General features: G+C 44.9%; 1 protein-coding gene across 1 annotated transcript in view; it reads left to right on the top strand.

Annotated features, from left to right (window-relative positions):
- Positions 1-19,527, top strand: part of SH3BP1 (SH3 domain binding protein 1) — a 46,807-nt gene extending 27,280 nt beyond the window's left edge. The window contains exons 12-20 of the mRNA XM_053256241.1: positions 72-153; positions 2,236-2,316; positions 2,532-2,648; positions 3,648-3,745; positions 6,327-6,456; positions 8,145-8,257; positions 10,161-10,574; positions 14,783-15,514; positions 17,778-19,527. Coding sequence (XP_053112216.1) covers positions 72-153; positions 2,236-2,316; positions 2,532-2,648; positions 3,648-3,745; positions 6,327-6,456; positions 8,145-8,257; positions 10,161-10,574; positions 14,783-15,514; positions 17,778-18,103 — 2,093 coding nt within the window. The 3' untranslated portion in view covers positions 18,104-19,527. The remainder of the gene's footprint in view (positions 1-71; positions 154-2,235; positions 2,317-2,531; positions 2,649-3,647; positions 3,746-6,326; positions 6,457-8,144; positions 8,258-10,160; positions 10,575-14,782; positions 15,515-17,777) is intronic.
- Positions 19,528-20,004: the final 477 nt, after the last annotated feature.

The raw sequence follows: 20,004 nt of genomic DNA, 5'->3' as shown, positions 1-20,004 counted from the left end.
CCACTCTCCCTCTTTCTTGATGGCTAGACATGTTGTGCCATCTCTAAAACATGTCTCCTTCGACATCCCAGGTGCACTGAAATGTTACCTACGAGAGCTACCCCAGCCTCTGATGACCTTTGAACTCTACGAAGATTGGCTCAAAGCTGCCAGGTAAGCTGAAACTAGAAAAACCAGCATTCTTACAGCCTACGTGCATTATGATCTCAGTGGTTAATTGGACTAGCTGGTGACATGCACTGGCAATGCTTGAAACAACTAGCCCGCTCAAGCACCATCTTAAATTCTCTTTGCACAGGTTTAGTTGCAAAAACATTAAAGAGGGGCAGATATTCTCATTACAACTTGAAGAATGTGAGTAAGAAAAATGATGTATATATCCTCCTGGGTTAAAAACAAAAAATGAACAGCATTCAGATTAATTGTATACACACTTATCTGGGAATAAGCCCCTTTGGACAAAGTGAAGCTTACCTCTGAGGGTCAATATACATGGGATGTTAGAGATCTGTGATTTGATCTCCCAATGTTTCCATTTTTATTTTAGGATAGTCACTGCAGGCTCTGAATTTGACTGGAGCAGTGGTGCCAGGGGAAGGGAGACTTTAACCCTTTATCCACCTGGCTTTCTTCTCTTGTTCCAAGCCCTCCACATGCAGCAGAAAAAATTGACTTTGCTTTCCTACTTGAAGCCTTGCAAAATGCAAATTGCACACCTCTTCTCTGCCTGTCTCCCTCTTCCCTTCTGGTCGCCAATAGCCTGCCCCAAAGGAAGTTTTAAAAAGACCACCACTAACCTATGCTCTCCTGATTGCCATGGTGGGGATGACCACACCTGGCCAATAGTATCCTATGCCCTGAGCGAACAATTTCAATGCCCAGCTTCAGGTGTTGAGAGGAAGGGAAGCCCTCTGATGGCAAGTTGTGGAAATGTTGCTTTAAGGTATAAAAAACAGACAGCAAAGAAAGATGGGAGAAAATGGGAGAGGGAAAGTTTGAAGGTGTGTGGGGGTTCTGCAGGTGAGTCCAGATGGTGGCCTAGTTGCCCAAATGGGCCAGCCTCCCATGCTCTGTGCCATTTTCCTGATCAAAAAGCCTCCCCCCCACACACCCTTGAAGCTGCAGTTTGCTCCACTAGGGAAAGCTGTTTATGGTTTCCACCAGAGGGACAAAAAGCAGCTCAGAAAGGGGGGTTGCTTAGGTAAGCAACACAGGAGAAGGGGACTTGCCCTTCTGATTACAAATCTCCTGTATCTTTGTGTCGTTTGGCTTATCTTCCGCAACCCTGCCTCGTAAGGTTGGATGTTAATGAGTTTGAAAACCTTGCAACCAATTTGGTGGAAATGCAATAACCTTAGTTCAGGCCTGGACAATGTAAGGCATAGGGCTCAGATCTGGCCCGTGCTTGAGACCAGATGCCCTCCCTCCTCTGATGATCCCATCCCTGGGTTGTAGCCAACTGACACTATCCCTCTTTCCTCTCACCTCTCCCCCTTACTCCATCCCTTTGCCTCCTCACTTCCATTTTTAATAATTATTTTTTATGTAGTAATTAATGTGCTGAAAATTGACCTCGGCCCCCACACACCTAGTTGGTTCTGACCCACCAGGACACTTGAATTGTTCACCCCTACCCTAGAACATCAGTCCAGAAGGCTTTATTCTTTGTTCCTTTCCATCTTCTTTCCTGCCTCCCGCCTCCCCACAAATCCCCATTCTCAATAGATATGCCTGCACACCTTTGTGCCTCCAGCTGTTGTTAAACTACAGCTCCCATCATACCCAGCCCCAGTGGCCAACAGTTCGGGATTATGGGAGTTGCAGTCCAACAGCAGCTGGAGGGCCAAAGTCTCACAGTCCTGTACTAGAGCATCATGTGAAGACTTTGGAGCTGGAGACTGGAGCAAGAGACTTAAAACCAAACCAAACCAACAAAACCAGGGCCAAATGACATGAGTTGTGTCATATCTAGTTTGGCCCTCAGTTTGCAACTGTGGTGGAGGGCATCCACTCTCCACATCTGATAGCAGGCTGGTGTAACACCATACTGCTTGAAATATAGTCTATATTGGGTGTCAGACACAGAGTAAAGTGTGTATGATCATTAGGAAATAAATACAAGGGTTAATAGAAGCAATTATATCACTGAGGTTCTATCCCCTCTCCTTCTGAATCTCCTGTGGCCTTCCCTTCCCCTCTCTGCTTGAAGGCAGTAACACAGGCTTTCCTTTTCAGTGTCAAAGAACCAGAGAGTCGGCTGGAGCACCTCCAGGACGCTTGCAACCGCCTCCCCAAGGACAACTACAACAATTTGAGGTGTGGCATACCTGCTGGCCTTTTGGGCTTACAAGTTCAGGGGTCTAAGCAGAATTTTGGTGTGTGAAACTTGTCCCGTCCTGACCTTTTCATGGTGCGAAAAGCTTTGCCTTTTAACCTTTCTACTCTGCCTGCATCAGATAAAGGCATAAAGAGTTGTGCCAGAAAATCTAGCCAATATCTCCCTGACTTTACTAATGACCTTCTTCCAACAGGTATCTGATCCGGTTTTTAGCCAAGCTGGCTGAACAACAAGAAGTGAATAAAATGACTCCTAGCAACATTGCCATTGTCCTTGGGCCCAACCTGTTGTGGCCTCAACAGACTGAAGGGTAATATATAGAGTCCCCAGGAAGCAGTCCCCCTCTGTTAGAAAATTGATGTATTTGGTAATATGCATTCAGGAGTTACTGCATTCTAACTGATAATGTGCAACAGAGTTGCACCTAGGTAATTTTGGAGCCTGGACCTAAAGGCCTCTTGTGCCCCCCCCACTCCCCCCACTGCAAGTTAAGCATCATTACACACACACACACAGTGACACACACAGTATTTTTAACACGTGGGTTCTTGAGGGCACAAACAGCAGCTGAACTCACAATAATGTAAGAATATAATATAAAACAGGTATATTTATGCAAATGTGGATTAGCAGAAACATGTCAACACGCAACTTAACATGTTCCCATCCCACATTTTTCTTTCCCCACTCCTCGCTCTATCTCTAAAGCAGAGGTGCCCGATGCAGCATGGAGTGCATGCGACAACCACACCACCTGGGACAGACTAAAGAGGATTTGGGGCCCTCCAGTGGTGTGGAGGCCCTGGACTGGCCTGGAAGTCCAGGGGTAAGAGCAGCTCTCATGTGCAGTATACCTGCTGGAGCCCTATCCTACCAGAGATACTATATTCCATCTGATCCTTTCAGAACTGCAAAACACCTAAAAGGTGCAGTTTTCCTTATAACTTCTTTGTCAACATGGGGAAAGGACAGGAACAAAAACCCTAGCACCTTCCCTCCCTCACCTCCAACATGTTGTCTGATCCAGACCCTAAAGGGCTCCCATACCTTTAAAAGCTCCGTAGAAGGCAGGATTCCATTGACTGTTCTTTTCCACTCTACAGACTGGTGGTGAAATTCTCAGTTCTCTGCCCTATGATATAATTGGCAAAATATGCTAGTTGTGAAACTAGCATTCCATATTGTGTGAAACAGGATGCTGGACTAAATAGGCCTTGGGCCTGATCCAGCAGGGCTTTTCTTATATTCTTATGACAGGACCATGAAGGATATAGGCTTCATTATCTCCTTAATGTTGTTTTCCTCCCAGGTCCCAGATACAACTAGACATGGCCTCTGTATCCTCTATCCAAGTTGTGGGAGTTGTGGAGCCCCTAATACAAAATGCGGAGATCCTCTTCCCAGGAGGTAGCCAATAATGTCAGCCTGAATTCTTTTGCTTTAGTGGGACTGGAAGCAACTCTGAGCTTCACTGGTGTGCATGGGAGTGAGAAAATACTTTGTGTGGTCATTGTTACTGTGAAAATGTCATGAGGAATAGTGATACACTATCATGGGATAATTCTACTCTTCCTCTTTGCTAGGTCCATATTAGAAATAGGGAAAATCAAGGGGATAATCCAGATGTAAAGGACAACAGTTAAGGTTCTTATTCAAGGGCAGAATTATACCAAACCAAAAACCAGCAACATTGTACACTGATCTGAGAAGCTCAGAGCAAAGAAGGAATACAGATGTGACAAATATAAAGTACCTTACTTAAAATTTAAAAAAAGCAGCACTGTACAGTAAAAGCACATTTGCCTACACGTGTGTATACCACACATGTGTGTATCTGCATTTTTGGACCAATTTGGGGAAAATTTGCTCAAAACTGAGTTTGCAAGTATGAATAACAGACAATAGTCTGGACACAAGCCAATGCCTAGGGTACCTGGAGGGGCAGCAGACTCTTACAAGGCTTTTGGAACAGAGGCCCAATGTTAATGGTGATATCTAGCAACCTTGATAAGGTTGCAGTTGCACAAGGCATGAAGGCATTTCCCAGGGACTAGATAAAGCGTGAGAAGGCACGAAGGCTCTAATAGTCTAGTGGTTGGGAATTTAAAATCTCAATGGAGGAAGGGGGAGGGGCAGGGGAAGAGAAAGGGATAGAGAAAAAAGATAAAATTAAGAGCAATTTAATACATGTCCATTTTTGCTCATTAGTGTGTGATGCCAAAAGGGAAGTCCTGCACTGGAGAAAATTTAGGGTCATTCTCAAATGTTATTGCCAAAGTGGGGGCAAAGACAGGCAGTGAGGCACTGGCATAGCACCAAGTTCCAATATCAATGGCAACACCACATGCTCACAGCTAGCAAAAGGGAGCACTGAGTTCCCAGTCAGTCAGGCACAAGGGTTAGCTTGTGGCAAGCCCATGTTGGGAATTCCCCAGCCTCCAGGGTTTTACTCTAGAGGCTTTCAGGCAGTCAGAAATGGGGATGCTCCCAGGGCAAGCCCACACAGAAAGTCTCAAAGACGCTGGATTCCACAATTGGCAGTCCGTTGCAGGTATTCTCACAACAGGCCTACACACAGAATGCTCAAGGACAGTGATTTCAGCTTCTGCAGTACTGGACCCTGCAGTCCAGTGTTCCAATTTAGGACTCAGCAAATTACTGATTTAGCACAGGGGAAAGGATTTGAGCACACAGCAGGTGTTCAGCCATGTAGGCTTCTGGACAGTAGAAGGCAATGCTTGCCACCAAGCTCCCATGTATGAAATCAGAGAAGAAACACAGAAGTCTCACAGGAAACTCAACAGAAGAAACACACTGAGATCCAAAAGAAAACCCCTTTGATAAGGTTTGCTTTAGTGTAAAGCTCCAAATGCAGGAAAACTTTAAACTACTAAAAGGACAAAGGAGGAGTTGCAGGTACCAGACATGGAGATGATGTGGATATAATGGTAACTATTCAGAGGAAGAGCTGAACACAATAATACTATTATGCTGAATGCACATACAGTAATTAATTTAAGACTTGAGTTTGATTGTATTCTGGGATGTTTCCCTCTGTGTCCTTTAACTTAAAATATATTTTGCTGTGTTAGGAACACTGGCTTCATTAAGAATGCACAGGATTCACTGGTATTCAGGTTTTGCACCAGTTGAGTACTGGCATGACATTGCTATTTAATTCAAATAGAGTCTAGGTTTCCTCTCCTGATGCCAAATGTCTGTCCACCCTCTGCTTCCTTCATTTCTGTATGAAGCCAGAGTTTCCCAAGAAGGAGGAGGGAGGCTGTCATAATGGCAGAAATAGACAGGAGTACATCATATTTCCAAAGCTGCATTTTCTGAAAAGATTAGATTAGACACATTGGAACAGTTTTGAACTTTTAAGTTTCTGGATTTTTAAAAAAAATTAATAAGGCAGTGAATGAGTGGATAAAGAGTCTTGTGACACCTTAAAGACTAATAAGCTTATTGTGGCACAGGCTTTTGTGACCATTCTGTTTTTTGTGTTGTTGTTTTTAAAAGTTGTACAACTGCTTGGAACATGGGATGAGAGGGAAGCCTGAGGACTGAACCAACATTTGATTTGCTGGAATGTCTGTCTGTCACAGAAATGATAAAGCCAGGAGGAAGCTGGTTTCACACTGTGGTTGAATGACTTTGTTAAGAAATATCTTTTTATATCTGTCTTTGCTCCCAGTAAAGTTGAGACCACCTCTGAGAAGCCCTCGATGTCTACATTTTTATCTAACCTCTCAGTTAGAGGGGACTGACCCATAGCAAGCAAGGCATCTTCCCTTGACCTCAGAAGGTAAGTTGACTCTCATGGATCATGAAAGTCAGCTCACCTTCTAAGGCTCATATAATGAATCATAGTTAAAAGGGATCAAGCACTCCAGCCTCGTTGCAAAGGACTATAGAATCTCATAACAAGCATGGTTTCAGCCCTTCAGATTGTCTCATTGATTTTATCTTTCTTGTTTTCTTCAAGATATTGACTTCAACATCTCTGGACTGTTCACTCCCTCATCAGACAGCAAAAATCATGAAGTCCCAGCAACAGAAGAGACCACATTACCATTTTGCCCAGTTGAACCTTCTTCACCATCACCTGGGGAAAGGTATATATATGTATCTCTTGCAGCTTCCATTATTTATTTATTTATTTATTACATTTTATATCCTGCTTTTCCTCCAAGGAGCCCATACTTAAGTTTCTCCTCACAACAACTCTGAGAAGTAGGTTAGGCTGAGAGAGAAGTGACTGGCCCAGAGTCACCCAGCAAGCATCATGAATGAAGCTGAATGGGGATTTGAACTCGGATCTCCCAGGTCCTAGTCCAGCACTCTAACCACTACACCATGCTGGCTCTTTGACATAGAGTCAGCTCTTGACAGAGTCGCTCTTGACATAGAGTCATAGAGCTCTTCGCTGACCATTGACATAGTCTTACCCAGAACAGTGAAAGAGATTGTCCACAGTATGAAATCACCTTTTCTAAAATGTTAACTGGCAGTAAGAACTTTGACCTTTTGGTTTTAAACAGTTTGGGTCAAACATTAACATTTCATACCCTTATAGAATGTAGAAATAAAATAAACCAGCTGTATGATCTGGTGCAGCAAGATGCAAAACAATAACCAACAAGCCACCTCTCCATGTACAGGACTGGCATATGGAGACTGGTGCAAGCCAGCTCAGAGAACTGTGCAGTGTTTATCTAAGGCAGGCTTTGTCCAACAGCATACTACCAGTCCTCAAGAAAGCTCCCAGAAAATTCAAGATTCTCCCTTTTCTCCTAGCATGCCAAATATGACACAATTTTCTGTTTAAAAGCTGCCAAAACAAACAACAAACTCTGAAGCCAAGCTTTATCTGAAAATGTTCTTTCCCATCCCCACTCTGAATTGTATTAATGTAGTACAGATATTGACAGACATTTTAAAAATAAAATGTATGTTCTTCTGCTCAGTCTCTTTCATTGGATTTACAAACATGGAAAATCTTTAAAGCACCAATCTTAGTTTCATTTGTGAACATCCTGATTGAGGGGGCAGACCTATTTCTTAAAATGTGTGTATACCCCAATTATATCTAAAGTGGGGTATAAAGGTGTGATTTAAAGCACCCAAGAGAATGTGGCCTTTTGTCCCCAGTCCAGCCCCTGAAATCTTTCTTCCTCTCTACCCTTCAGGCAGTGAGCCAATGCCAGAAGTGAGCAATAGGGGGGAAAGACGGAAGGGATTTTCAGCAGCACCCCCTATCTGCATGCTCGCTTAGCATTTTAAGTTGCACCCCCTGATTTAGTCACAACTGGGGCAGAATTGCATTGGAAGGCTCAGGTCAGGCACTGTTACATGTAGTTTGAGCTCCAATAAACATTTTCAAAAGTGTATCTAAGGATGGTATTTTTGTCACTGGAAAAAATGTGGTTTCTCACCAGCTCATATTTTGCTTACAGTTGGCAACACTGAGTGGAATGTAGCTGCATGTTATACACACACATGCACAAACACACACACACCTGCACTTTGCCAAATCGTTGTTTGCCCGACTGTTCTGCTCTCACAATAATGTAAGCAGCGCTTCCCTGAGGACTGGGTTATAGAACTACTCTGGTGCCAGGTGAGACTATGACAAGTATAACTCTATCTAGGATGAGAAGTAGATGCTGGAAGAGTTCTAACAGGAGTGTACCATTCATTTGTGAACTAGTTATTGATGTGCAACCTTCTGGGACATGAGAATATAAAGAGCTTTATATTCTTTATATACATGAAAATATACAGGTATTTTCCTTGTTGATAGGAAAAATCCAGAGGTGATCCCAGGAACCGTCTCCTCAAAGGTGTCCCAAACTTCTGCTGAAACAGCAGCTTCCTTGCCAGCCCCAGTTCCTGCCGATGATGCCTCACGGAAATGTAAGTCTAATTAATGCTTCCACACGAGCTGTTTTCTGCAGAATTGGCACCGTTCACTCACTCAGTTATTCCATAGAATCCACACAACATTGTTCCCAAACTATAATAACTATTGCATTCCTGTTTTGTTTGGTTCCACCACCACCCCTGCCCCCAAGTGCGCATTTGTGGCAATTTCTTCAGCTTCAAATGGGATTGCAGTTCAGTCCTTGCCTGTGTAGATTGCCATGCCACTGTTGTCTGCAGAGGCCTGCTGACAATGGTTTGTTGTTTCCAAAGAAAGTTAATCATGATTTATTTTCTTTGGATACAACCCAGTGTCTTTTTCCACACCTTTCTCCTTCCATGTTGGATTATCTTTCCTGGAATGCAGCTCTTCCTGCCACTAGCATTCATCATTTTTAAATCTTATTTTATTTTGCACAGAAGCAAAATAGTAAGGGGGAAATTATGAATGTTTTTAATGCACAATTACAAACTTTGGCAACAATGATCAGCTGCTGGTTTTTTGTTTTGTTTATTGGGATGCTATGACTGAAAACACTGTCTATATACATTAAGAGTTTGTAGCTGGTTTGTGGTACAATTGAGCATAGTCTGTATTTGAATAAAATACTCAGATTGTAATTCTGCCCTAGGCCTTTCTGTTTCATTTTTAAAATAACAGAGAGCTATTTTGCACTATAGGCACTTTTGCACACGTATTTACAGCTAAGTTAAAAACAATAAAGGTGGAGTTACTGCAGGGGCGTAGCTATAATTGAGCGAAAGGGTTCAAAGAACACGGGCCCCCGGCTCCTGAAGGCCCTCCAGCTCCACCCCTCCCTATTTTCTTCATTATCTCCCTCACTCTGGGGGGACCGCCAGTGTGAGGGATGAACACGGGCCCTCTCTCCCCTAGCTACGCCCCTGAGTTACTACATACCATTAATGTGCTGGATACACCCACCATTACTGTGCTGTCCAAAATTGAATTTATAGAGGGAATGGGGGTTATGTGGTATTCATGGGAGGAAAATAGCTCATGTTTGGAACCAGTTATAATTCCCCTTCCCACTGACTGGAGAAGAGCATTTTCTGCATTGTGCTGAAGTACCCTGGTGTAGAAAAAGACATTATGTCTTTGGATTTCTGCGGCCTACTCCAATGATTCTCCTGCTTGGAACTGGCAGTATAAACTGGTTGTCTGGAAAGATCCGAAACATTACTTTTGTGGGAATAGCCTCTGAAGTGACACACAGTCCCAAACTAAAAGGTGTTCTTAGTGTCATCTGCACAAACACACTTAGCAATATGCATTAGGGATGTGCACGGAAATCTTCGGTGCCGGTGGGGGTAGCGCTTTAAGGGTGGGGGAGGGTGTACTCACCCCTCCCGCCGCATTTCCCCCGCCGGCGCATTGTTTTTTTTAAGCCCCTCAGGGCGGCAGCATTCCTCCATGCTGCCCTGTTTGCCCTGTCGGCCGGAAGTGGCCGGAAGTCGTGAGTGCGCGTGCGCCCATCGTGCACGCGCACACAACAGGCGCACATGCACTCGTGACTTCCAGCCGCTTCCGGCTGATGGGGCAAACGGGGCGGCAGGGAGGAACGCTGCTGCCCCGAGGGGCTTATTAAAAACAACGCGCCAGTGGGGGAAATGCAGCGGGAAGGGTGAGTACACCCTCCCCCGTCCTTAAAGCGCTACTCCCGCCGGCCCCGAAACGCCGAAACCGCCCCCAGTGCCGAAACGTTTCGGAGGCCTTCATAATGGCCTCCGAAACGTTTCGGGCACATGCCTAATATGCATTGGAAGGGGAAGAAGGGGCCATGGTACAGAACTGCTGTGTAGATAATGGATAATAAGCAACATCCACAAAGAGAGTTTTCTCAAAACTTGGATTTTGTTTCCTTGTTTTGCTTTGCAGCCAAGCGGGTTGCCCCACCCCGGCCCACAGTGCCCCCACCCCTAGTGCAGCCTCGAAGCCCACCTCCTGTGCATCTTCAAACCTTGCCGCCTGCCCCAGAGTCTCCTTCCATTCCTAAAGCCATGCCTCGAAGAGCAGTAGGAGCATCTGTGCGGACTCCCTCTGTGCCACCGCCACTTCCACCCCAGCCAGCCAGGCGTCAGAAAAGCAATGCACCACCGTCTCCAAAGCTTCCTTCAGCAAATGAGAGCAACGAGGCAGCTGCAGCTGAAGAGTCTCCAACAGATGACTGCAGTGAGAAAGTGTCCAAAGATTCCACTCCTCTGGCAACAGAGCCCACTGAGCCATCCTCTGAGAGAGCAGACAGCTCTCCGTCTGCACCCAATCAGAAGGCTGAGATTCTGGAGAATGACTGAAGCAGAGAAAGCACTGTAGAGACATCACTTCTGGTTGCCAGTTTTTAAGGAAAGAGAAGGTGTAAGATCTTGTGCAACAGTTGGGTACATCACATAAGGCTGGTGCTTCCGGAGGGACATAGATGTGCCATATAGACTCCTGTCACTGTTCTGGCTCAGAAGCCAGTGCATATGTCTCCAATCTCAAAAGGAAACTCTTCTCTTCTGTGTGCCTCCACTTCTCATCACTCTTTGTCCCACTCATGTATGACTCTTCTTCATTATTGTTCTCTCCTCATTGGTATTCCCTTTCGTGACCTTTCCCAAAATACATTCGGATGAACAGCCAATGCTTCTTCACATTAAAGCAAACAAAAACCTTCCTGTGGCGTAAACGAGCACATTAGCTGGCATAGCCTTTTTAGTGATGTGATAATATCATCCAATGTGATAATGCATCCAGGGAGCATTTAGAAATATGACCTGCCCCTCATGCACTTGCTGTCCGAAGTGGTACAGATCAGGCCAATTCAGCAGACGGCCTCAATGTGTAGATCAGCTTTTTAGGGCTAGCATGTCTGCTTTCTCCCCCATCAAGATATATTGGGAATGCTTCTGAAATTCAGGAGCTAAATTCTAATGGGAGGGAAAATAAGGCAACCATCTTGTTATCTTCCCTCTCTGGTTGCCCAACATCCTGTGTTAATTCAGTCAGTCTCAGGGATTACTTTGGTCTTCATGGCCTTTAAAGTTGAGGAGCTAAAAGTTGTACAGGATGAAATCATCTGCTAAAGACACATCTATCATAGAAAGATTAACCAGTTTAGCTATTGTGATTGCTCCAAAAAAACCTGGAACTATAGTTTTATAAGGGTGCAGAAAATATTTTACAAGAAATTCCCTTTGCCTATTTAAAAGAATACAATTCCCAGGATTATTTGGAAGGGAGGAAGCATGACAGTGATTACCCTGTTTATTACCCCTATTTTCAACATAAATATGCCCTAAACTAACCCCTCACAGTGGTATCTTTAGTCTTGAGGGGGTAGGGAGGGATTGTCTTATTTTTATACATAACTGATAAATTATTGTTTAAAGGTGGAGTCATATTTAAAGCTAATGTAAGAAGGGATAAATTCCTTCATCTTTTAAAAGAACATGTCTGCTTTGCTTGTACCATAGATACATTTGGCTCTTGGGCTGATCTTAAGAAAACCCTGCAAAATAACAAAGGAGTTCTGTGGCACCCTTAAGCCTAATAAAGACATTGTGGCATACACTTGCACAAACTGTAGCCCTCTTTTTCTTTTAGTAAAATACCTTCATACATAAGATAGCTTCTGTTGTATCATATCATTGTGGCAATGTGAGTTCCCACTATCACAGGCATGGGCAGACATCAATTTGCAGGCTCTACTTTGATTTTTTACTAGAACTTCAAAATCGACCAACAGCAGACAGGTGCAAAACAGTGCAGGCCTTTGGTTAGGGGTTGGGTGGCAGCAGAGACATTAACTTAGAATGGAGGGAAAGGGGGTCTCTGAGCACATGCTCAGTCCAGAAATTTATTTTCCATGCCAAAACTGAGCTCACTGTCCATTCATCTAAAATTCAACTTCTGGTTTTCTCCCATTTATTTATTTATTTATTATCACATTTATATACCGCCCAAACTTTTGTCTCTGGGCGGATGATGTTTTAGCATATTGGCTTGATTCTTAAAGGGCTTTTTTTTTTTTTTTTGCCATTATTCCTAGACAATTGAGCCAGCATCCCTTGCTGATCTATAGCAAATTACTCAGGGATTTACTAGCTGATACCAATCTACTTTCTGCCCAGTTATGGTGTTTGTTGGTTTTTAAATTTCCTTTTTGCCTTGGGATCAAAAAAGGCCTCATGGCAATTTACTGTATCACCCTCTGTGGAGAAATGGAAGGAAAATCTGTCCCATCTGACTGTGTGATTACCCATTTTCTACTTGGGATATAACAGCATAGAATCTTACTGTACACATTATACAAGTGCTTGTGGAAGAATGGGAAATTTTTCTTCTTTTATCTAAAAGAAGTTGTACAGCCAGAGAAAGAACACTGTTGTCCAAGGTTGTTAAGACTGCGGAGAAAATAATTGGGTGTACTCTTCCTACCTTAGATCAAATCTATGCCACTAGGTGTTATAATAAAGCTGTAGAGATAGCACAGGATCCCACGCACCCTGGAAATGATCTCTTTCAGCTTCTGCCTTCGAGAAGGAGGTATAGGGTCTTAAAGATCAGGACCAGCCGCTTGAGAAGTAGCTTCTATCCAAAAGCGGTCTCAGCTTTGAACGCAGCAAAACACAGCTTCTGAGGGTTTTTTGTATTTAGTTTTTAGAGTTTTTTAGTGGGTTTTTAGTGGGTTGATGGGAGGGGGGCGTATGGGTATATGTTTAGATTATTCTTGTTAGGTCCTGTAGTAGTGGTTGTAGATTCTTTTCAATCTCGTTGTTCTGCACAGGACAATGACAATAAAGATTTATCTATCTATCTACCTATCTAAATGAACACAGGAAATTAATGATTTTATGAGGTCAGTTTTTCAGAGAGTCTAATGGCAATCCTGCTATAAATAACTTGTATTGACATATCAACAGGTCAGGTAGGAAGTAATCCCTTGCTAACTGAGCAAAGAGGCATGTTTTTAAACTGGTGATTCTCTTGGAGCATGTGGAGAGCAACTGGCCCTATCCAGCACAGCATCACTCCAGTGGCTGTTGCTGATGTCTATCTTGTTTCTTTTTAAGTTGTGAGCCCTTTGGGGTCAGGGATCCATCTTTATTTATTTTTATTTCTCTATGTAAACTGCTCTGGGAACTTTTGTTGAAGAGCAGTATATAAATATTTGCCTCCTGCTAACTGCACTGCTAACTGCAAAATATAACAACCTCTAAGCACACAAGGCACTTTCAAGTATCTCTTTCCAGCATCTCACCCAATCCAACTGCAGTCTGTGGAGAAATCAAACAAGAGGTTCATACAGCGCTTTTCTAATCTTACTCCCCACCTTTTGAACAAAACACAAACAGAAAGCTAGACAAAAATCCAGTGTAGGCTGGGACACAACCTTAACAACTTTTTTTTTTTTTTTTTTTTGCGGTTTTGGGGGGTGGGGGTGGGAGGGCATGTAAGATGTTAACGAAGCACAACACTGCCCAGCTGCAGCTAGAAGTGGCACAGCCCTCTCGATCACCTCAGAATTCCACCTCATTTTGCTGCTTTAGGGTTGTCAACCCTGCAAGATTGCCCTGGGAACTTCAGGAACCGGCATCAGTTGCCAGGTGGCTAATTGAAAGCAATCCTGGAGATAGAGCTTCAGACAGTTAGTGCGTAGGCCGGAACTCAATCAGCTGCCAGGTCCTAATCCCACCTGCAGGTGTTAGGAATGGGAATAGTACTGGACAGCCACGGCCCACGGCTGTGCCCCAAGACAGTAAATGTTGCGCCTGGTCTATGGCGAAAGGGGCTCTGGATGAGCTTCCTCCTTAGAGGTGCCTATAGAGAGCACTATCGCGAAAGCGTCCCAGGCGCGCGCCGTCTGTTTCGTAGGGCTCGCACGTGGGCGGGAACCACTTCCGGAGCATTCTTAGCCCGCCCCGCCTCCTTTCTCATTCTTGAATCCCCTCTTCCGGGCGCCCATGTTTGTTTATATACCACTTCAGTTTCTGTAGTGTTGGGGGGCTTTTTTATCCACCTTAGTCCTGTCTCCACACTATTTTCAGGAGAGGTAGAGGTTGCTGTCAATCCAGCTTTGCTGTACGTAATAGGGTAATGAAGCTTTCACTAATATGTTCGGCTACTAGATAGGCTTAAGGTCGGTGCACATTTCTTTTGCCCGCCTCCATGTTTATTTCCTTCTTTCTGACAATAGGCTACGCTAGCAGACAACAGAGGCGGGTTTTTTAGCCCCAACCTCTTCCTTCCCTCCCTCTCTCCCTCCCTCCCCTGTCCGATATCTCAGAAAGTCAAACGAGCGCGCTTCTTTAGGCGCGCCCATTTGTGTTCCTAAATTTTCTAGCCAGCCCTCCACTCAGCTTTCCGTAATGGGTTGTCATGGCAACACAGTCCGGCCTTGAGTCGCCATGGGCAGATGATCTCCTCTTCCTACTTTTTGCCTATCAATCACAGCGATGCCCGCAACCGGGTTGGGCGCTGAATCTTGCGCCCGCCCATTTCGTCCAAAACGCGTTGAGCCCTTGGTTCCCTCTGGCCCCTCCCCTTGCGCTTTTCTCCTGTCCGTCAAGACTGCGGCAGCTCCCTGATTGGCTGCGCTGAGGGCCAGGTGAGGCGGTGTGGGCTGGTGAGTTGCGGGCCCAGCATGGCGGGCTGCAGGCGGCTGAGCGGCTCCGGCCTGCGGGAGGTGCTGGGCGAGGCGCACGGGGTCCTCTTCGACTGCGACGGGGTCCTGTGGACCGGGGAGCGCGCGGTGCCCGGCGCGCCAGAGCTGCTGGAGCGGCTGAGCCGGAGCGGGAAGGCCGCCCTCTTCGTCTCCAACAACAGCCGCCGCTCCGTGGCCGAGCTGGAGGGGCGCTTCTCCCGACTGGGCTTCCGCGGCGTCCGCGGCGAGCAGGTCTTCAGCTCCGCGCTCTGCTCCGCCCTCTTCCTCCGCCAGCGCCTCCTGGGTGGCGAAGCCGGCGCTGGCGACTCGCTCCCGGGCCGCGTCTTCGTGCTGGGCGGCGAAGGGCTGCGCGGGGAGCTGCGGAATGCTGGGCTGCGCCTGGTCGGAGAGGAGGACGGAGGAGGAAGTGAAGAGCCTCCTGGCCCGGAGAGGCCCCCGGTGCGCGCCGTCCTTGTCGGCTACGACGACCAGTTCACCTTCGCCAAGCTCTCAGAGGCCTGCGCCTACTTGCGCGACCCGCAGTGCCTGCTGGTGGCCACCGACCCCGACCCCTGGCATCCGCTGAGCGACGGACAGCGCACCCCAGGTGAGGGACAGACAGACGGCGGGGCTTGGCTGCAGGGCCTCGGTGTCACCTGTTGAGAAGGGGGTGCTTCTGAGCATATGCAGAGTCCTCCTTTCTCATGGCTGAATAGCAGAAATCTGCTTCCCTCCCCAGTGTGAGACTTTGGAGACAGGCCTGTCACACCAAGGTTATAGTGGATCGAGGCTTCAGCACCGCCTTCTTCTTTGAATTAATTAGGAGAGTAGGGGAAATTAAGCAAAGTAGTGTTGTCCGTAAGGTACTATATGTTGCTGTTGCTAATACCATAGAATCAGTTCAGATGTGATGCACCCAGAACTGGGCACAAGTATTCAGATAATCCAGGTACTTTAAAAGGAGGTCAATTCTTTTGGCTTAAAACCCCCCAAAAAAAACAGGGTTGGTGGTTTTTGTGCTTACCTTGATTGACAGACCATGTTGCAGAGGCTCAAGAGAAACAGTATTTCATTTTGGTGTTAGTTTTTTTTGTTCTGAGGTTAAAAGATCAAGTAAGTCATAAAGACACAATTCAGCTGGAATTTGAACCCAAGTCTATGAACCAACTGACACTGTGAGGTCATGGGAATTAAGTGTGGGTTGGGAATTAAGGTAGGTTTTTTCAGGAAGGATCAAAGATGCTTGGAGGAACAAACACTGCTCTTGTGTTCCATTATTTACACCTGTTTTTATCCCATGGAGCCTCTTAGGAGCAAATTGGATGCAATGATGGCATTAACCTGATGCTTGTGTTACATTGCTGATAATCAAATATCAGTGTATTTAGCATCCTTTCCTGTATATTGCTCACCAGATACTAAAGTACTATTTAATGTTTCAAATTTACTGAAAGTATGTTTTGTTTTTTGTAAATGTAAATGTGTTGTATTATTTGGTCAAAGACCGTAAATAAATACTAAAACTAAATTAAAGTACTGTAACTTCCAAAATGTGGAGTACTTGTAAAGATGTATGAATCATAACCCACCTCACATGTTCATTTTTTCTGATAATCCTTTGAAAAAGAGGGTTTGAGTTGCTGATTAGTTAGGATGTGAGAGTGACTTACAATAATAGAAGCTCTTGGTTCCTTTAGAAACTAACCTTGAAAAATGTCCATTCCCTAGAGCTTTTACCTGGACTTTTGCTAAGATATACAAGGCTTCCCACTTCCCCACGAGTGGGAAGCCTTGTACAAATCCTCACTAGTTAGTTAGTTAGTTAGCCAGGCAGTTTGCCAAACCAACTTAACTGAGCTTCCACTTGCCCTCTACTGGGCATCTGATTTATCCTAGGTACCTGAGAATGCAAACATGGTCCCCTTGTAACTTTACAAGCTTGGCCTCTATTTCCTGAGAAGCTCTAGCCATGCCCACCTCAAACCTAGAGCACTCTGATTTGTATGACAAAATTAGGAAAATTGTAGTCTTGCCTAGCTGACTTCAGATTCATGTATTTATCTGGTCTTCTTAGTCCTGTACTCCTGAGGTTACTGATATTTCTTTCTTGCTTCAGAAATATCCACTGCTAACCTCAACAATATCCAGTATCCAGTTCATTTTATTTCCCACTACTTTCACACAGTGTCTTGTGCCAGTATTAATAAATCAAATGAGAAGTTTATTGGAGGTGGCATAGCTACACAGCATCAATATGGAATACATGTTATAATATCTAGCTTACTACTAAAGATTTTATACCTTCTAGAATGTCAGTTCCCTGGAAAGCTGGGGTCTCTGATCCATGATGAAAAAATCCTGAGCTGCCTCCAAGTTTGTGCTCTTATTCACAGATTAGGGCCTAGTTCTCAACAAGGTGGTAAATGTGTTTCTGGGTTGTACCACTTCAGACTGGAAGAAGGGACTCTCTTGCTTGAATATTCCTTCATTAAAATAAAAAATTCTCTGCACATTGGAATTTTTCCGGTCAGGGAGAAGCCAGTGCTAGAAGGCCTAGGCCACATCTCCCTGGCAAAGATTTTTCTGTATGGAAGGGATATGTCTGTTTTTGTATGAAGAAACATTCAACCATGTCAGTCCTCACCTGTAGTCTCTGAAGTGATACAATTCAAATATAGTCTTCCGCCTTCTGAGAACTAGACCTACCTAATCCTACCTTCCTGGGGCTGCTGAAGTGGTTCCTCCTTCAGAAATCCCTACTGCTGACTCTATCAGACTAATTCAGCTTGATTTGATAAAACGTGAAGGTAGATTGCTTATTGAAATGGAGACCAGTCTTGACCCATGGATGTCTGTCTTTTCTCTCTCAGGAACAGGGAGTCTCACTGCTGCAGTTGAAACGGCGTCTGGGCGCAAGGCGATGGTAATTGGGAAGCCAAACACGTACATGTTTGAGTGCATTGTTGAGCGTTATGGTGTGGATCCATCCCGCATGCTCATGGTGGGTGACCGACTGGAGACAGACATCCTGTTTGGCAAGAACTGCGGCCTTGACACAGTCTTGACCCTGACAGGCGTCTCGCGCCTAGAGGAGGCACAGGCTTACATGGCCAGCAGCAGCCCTGCTGCAAAGGACCTGGTTCCTCACTACTATGTGGACAGTATTGCAGACTTGATACCAGGCTTGGATGAGTAAGGGGAGGGATGCGAGTGGGGAAGAGGGTCCAAGTCCCATTCCAGATTGCCACCCTTCCCTACTCCCGTGTCCCTTTCTCGGATTCCAGGCTCATCACATTCCAGTGTCTCCCCATTCATTCTTTGAGCTCTTTCAATTTTCATTTTAGGCAGCTGTAGGGGAATAGGAAGTCTTATGTGAAAATGTGGGGTATTTGCAGGCCAAACCAGTATTTATTTATTTATTTATTCCCACCTATTGGCATGATGTAATTACTTCTATTTATTTTTTTGAATTTGTGTTCGACTATAGCCACTGGCGGCCTTTTTACTGTTGTCCTCTGCTTTATTTTGTAGCACAGTGATGTGCTCTTTCTGGGATTTGCTGTTCCCAAGCTTTAATGAGGCAACATTTGTACCAGTGCTGTCGTCCCCCGTCCCCCCCGCCCTTCTCCCACTACTGCCATTCCATGCTAGTGTTGGGGTTCTTGCCTCAGAACTCTTAAGCATCAAAAGGGGAATATTGGAGAGCCAGTTCAGAAGTATCATTGTGCCTCTGCAGAATGGCTCTTAAGAGCGTTCCTGTGGATACATATGCAAGCAGAACCTTATCAGAACAGTACAGCTTGCCCCAGACTGATGTGCATTGAGGCTAATTTTTGGATGAATTTTCTCCACAGCATGATCTCGAAGCAAGCTGCATGTTTGACCCATTCTGACATTACTGTGTTTGGTATATGCATCCACAGGCATTACTCCAAAGTGCTGTGTTGTGCAAGGGGGGTGGGAATTAACTGACTCAGTCAGAAGGAACTTGCTGATAAATCTGCAAAACTTATTTACTGTGAATAACATATGGAGGAATGTTTGTTTCTGTCCTCTTGAGAGTTTTCTCAGGTTACAGAACTTATATCAATCCAGTTTAATTTTGATATATTTGTGGAGGGCTGCTCTCTTCATGCTATGATATTCTGAATTGGCTGTCACTACTTCTTGGTAATCTTCCAGTGATAACAGCCTCCAAACATTCTGGCCTACACAGGGGCAAGAATGTAACATGTGTGGGGTTTCTCCCTTTCTCTTTTGGCTGGGTGGACCAATGAAACACTTCAGTAAAACTATTTAGCTCCTGTCTGTGCCTGATAGGATTCACCATTGTCCATGGTGAGGGATGAACCTTCGTCTGCCCTGCTGTGGTGTCCTAGATTTGTGGGATAATGTTGGCATTTCCAGTGCTGTCAAGTGTGCCACAGCATCCCGACGCAATCCTTGCTGCTTGTATTTTTATGGTTTACGATGTATTTATTAAAGTGTTTGTATAAATTATGCTGATCAGTTGTGCCAAAGTGGGTATGTAGCCTCTGGGCCCACTCACTACCTGTACCTCCATGTTGTGGTTCTCTGCGTTCACTGTCATTCTGCATATAATAAAGTGCAGGCACAAGATGGGGTGGTGCTGCTTTTTTTTTTTTTAAAATCCAAAGACATATACTGTGAGGTTTGCTGGTAATTATGTGAAATTAGGAAAAATGAATAAATACTTTGATCATAACAGAAATTATCCTGTTGGGTGGAGGTTGGGAAGAGCCAGAAAAATCAAGATTTGAGATAGACACTGCTGGGCTTAGTTTTGGGCAGTATTCCCTGTAACAAAGATTCTCAGATGTTGACTACAGCTCCCATCATTCTCAGCTTCAATGGTCTTTGGCTGGGGATGATGAGAATTGTAGTCAACAGGTAATCCCTGTTACAGGGAGCACTGCTTTTGAGTTCAAATTGATCCAAGGTGGTCTTGACTGACTTGCTGGCAGCTTCAGGTCTCATAAATGTGAACAACCTATCGTACACAATAGCTGAACAGTTGACGTGAGACAAATATGAAACACTTCTGCAATATCCTAGATGGCGTGGACTGGAAGCCTT

Source organism: Hemicordylus capensis, chromosome 5 (assembly GCF_027244095.1).
Source record: "Hemicordylus capensis ecotype Gifberg chromosome 5, rHemCap1.1.pri, whole genome shotgun sequence".
Lineage (NCBI taxonomy): Eukaryota > Metazoa > Chordata > Lepidosauria > Squamata > Cordylidae > Hemicordylus > Hemicordylus capensis.
The sequence above is the reverse complement of the archived record's forward strand: the minus strand, read 5'-3'. Positions and strand labels throughout refer to the sequence as shown.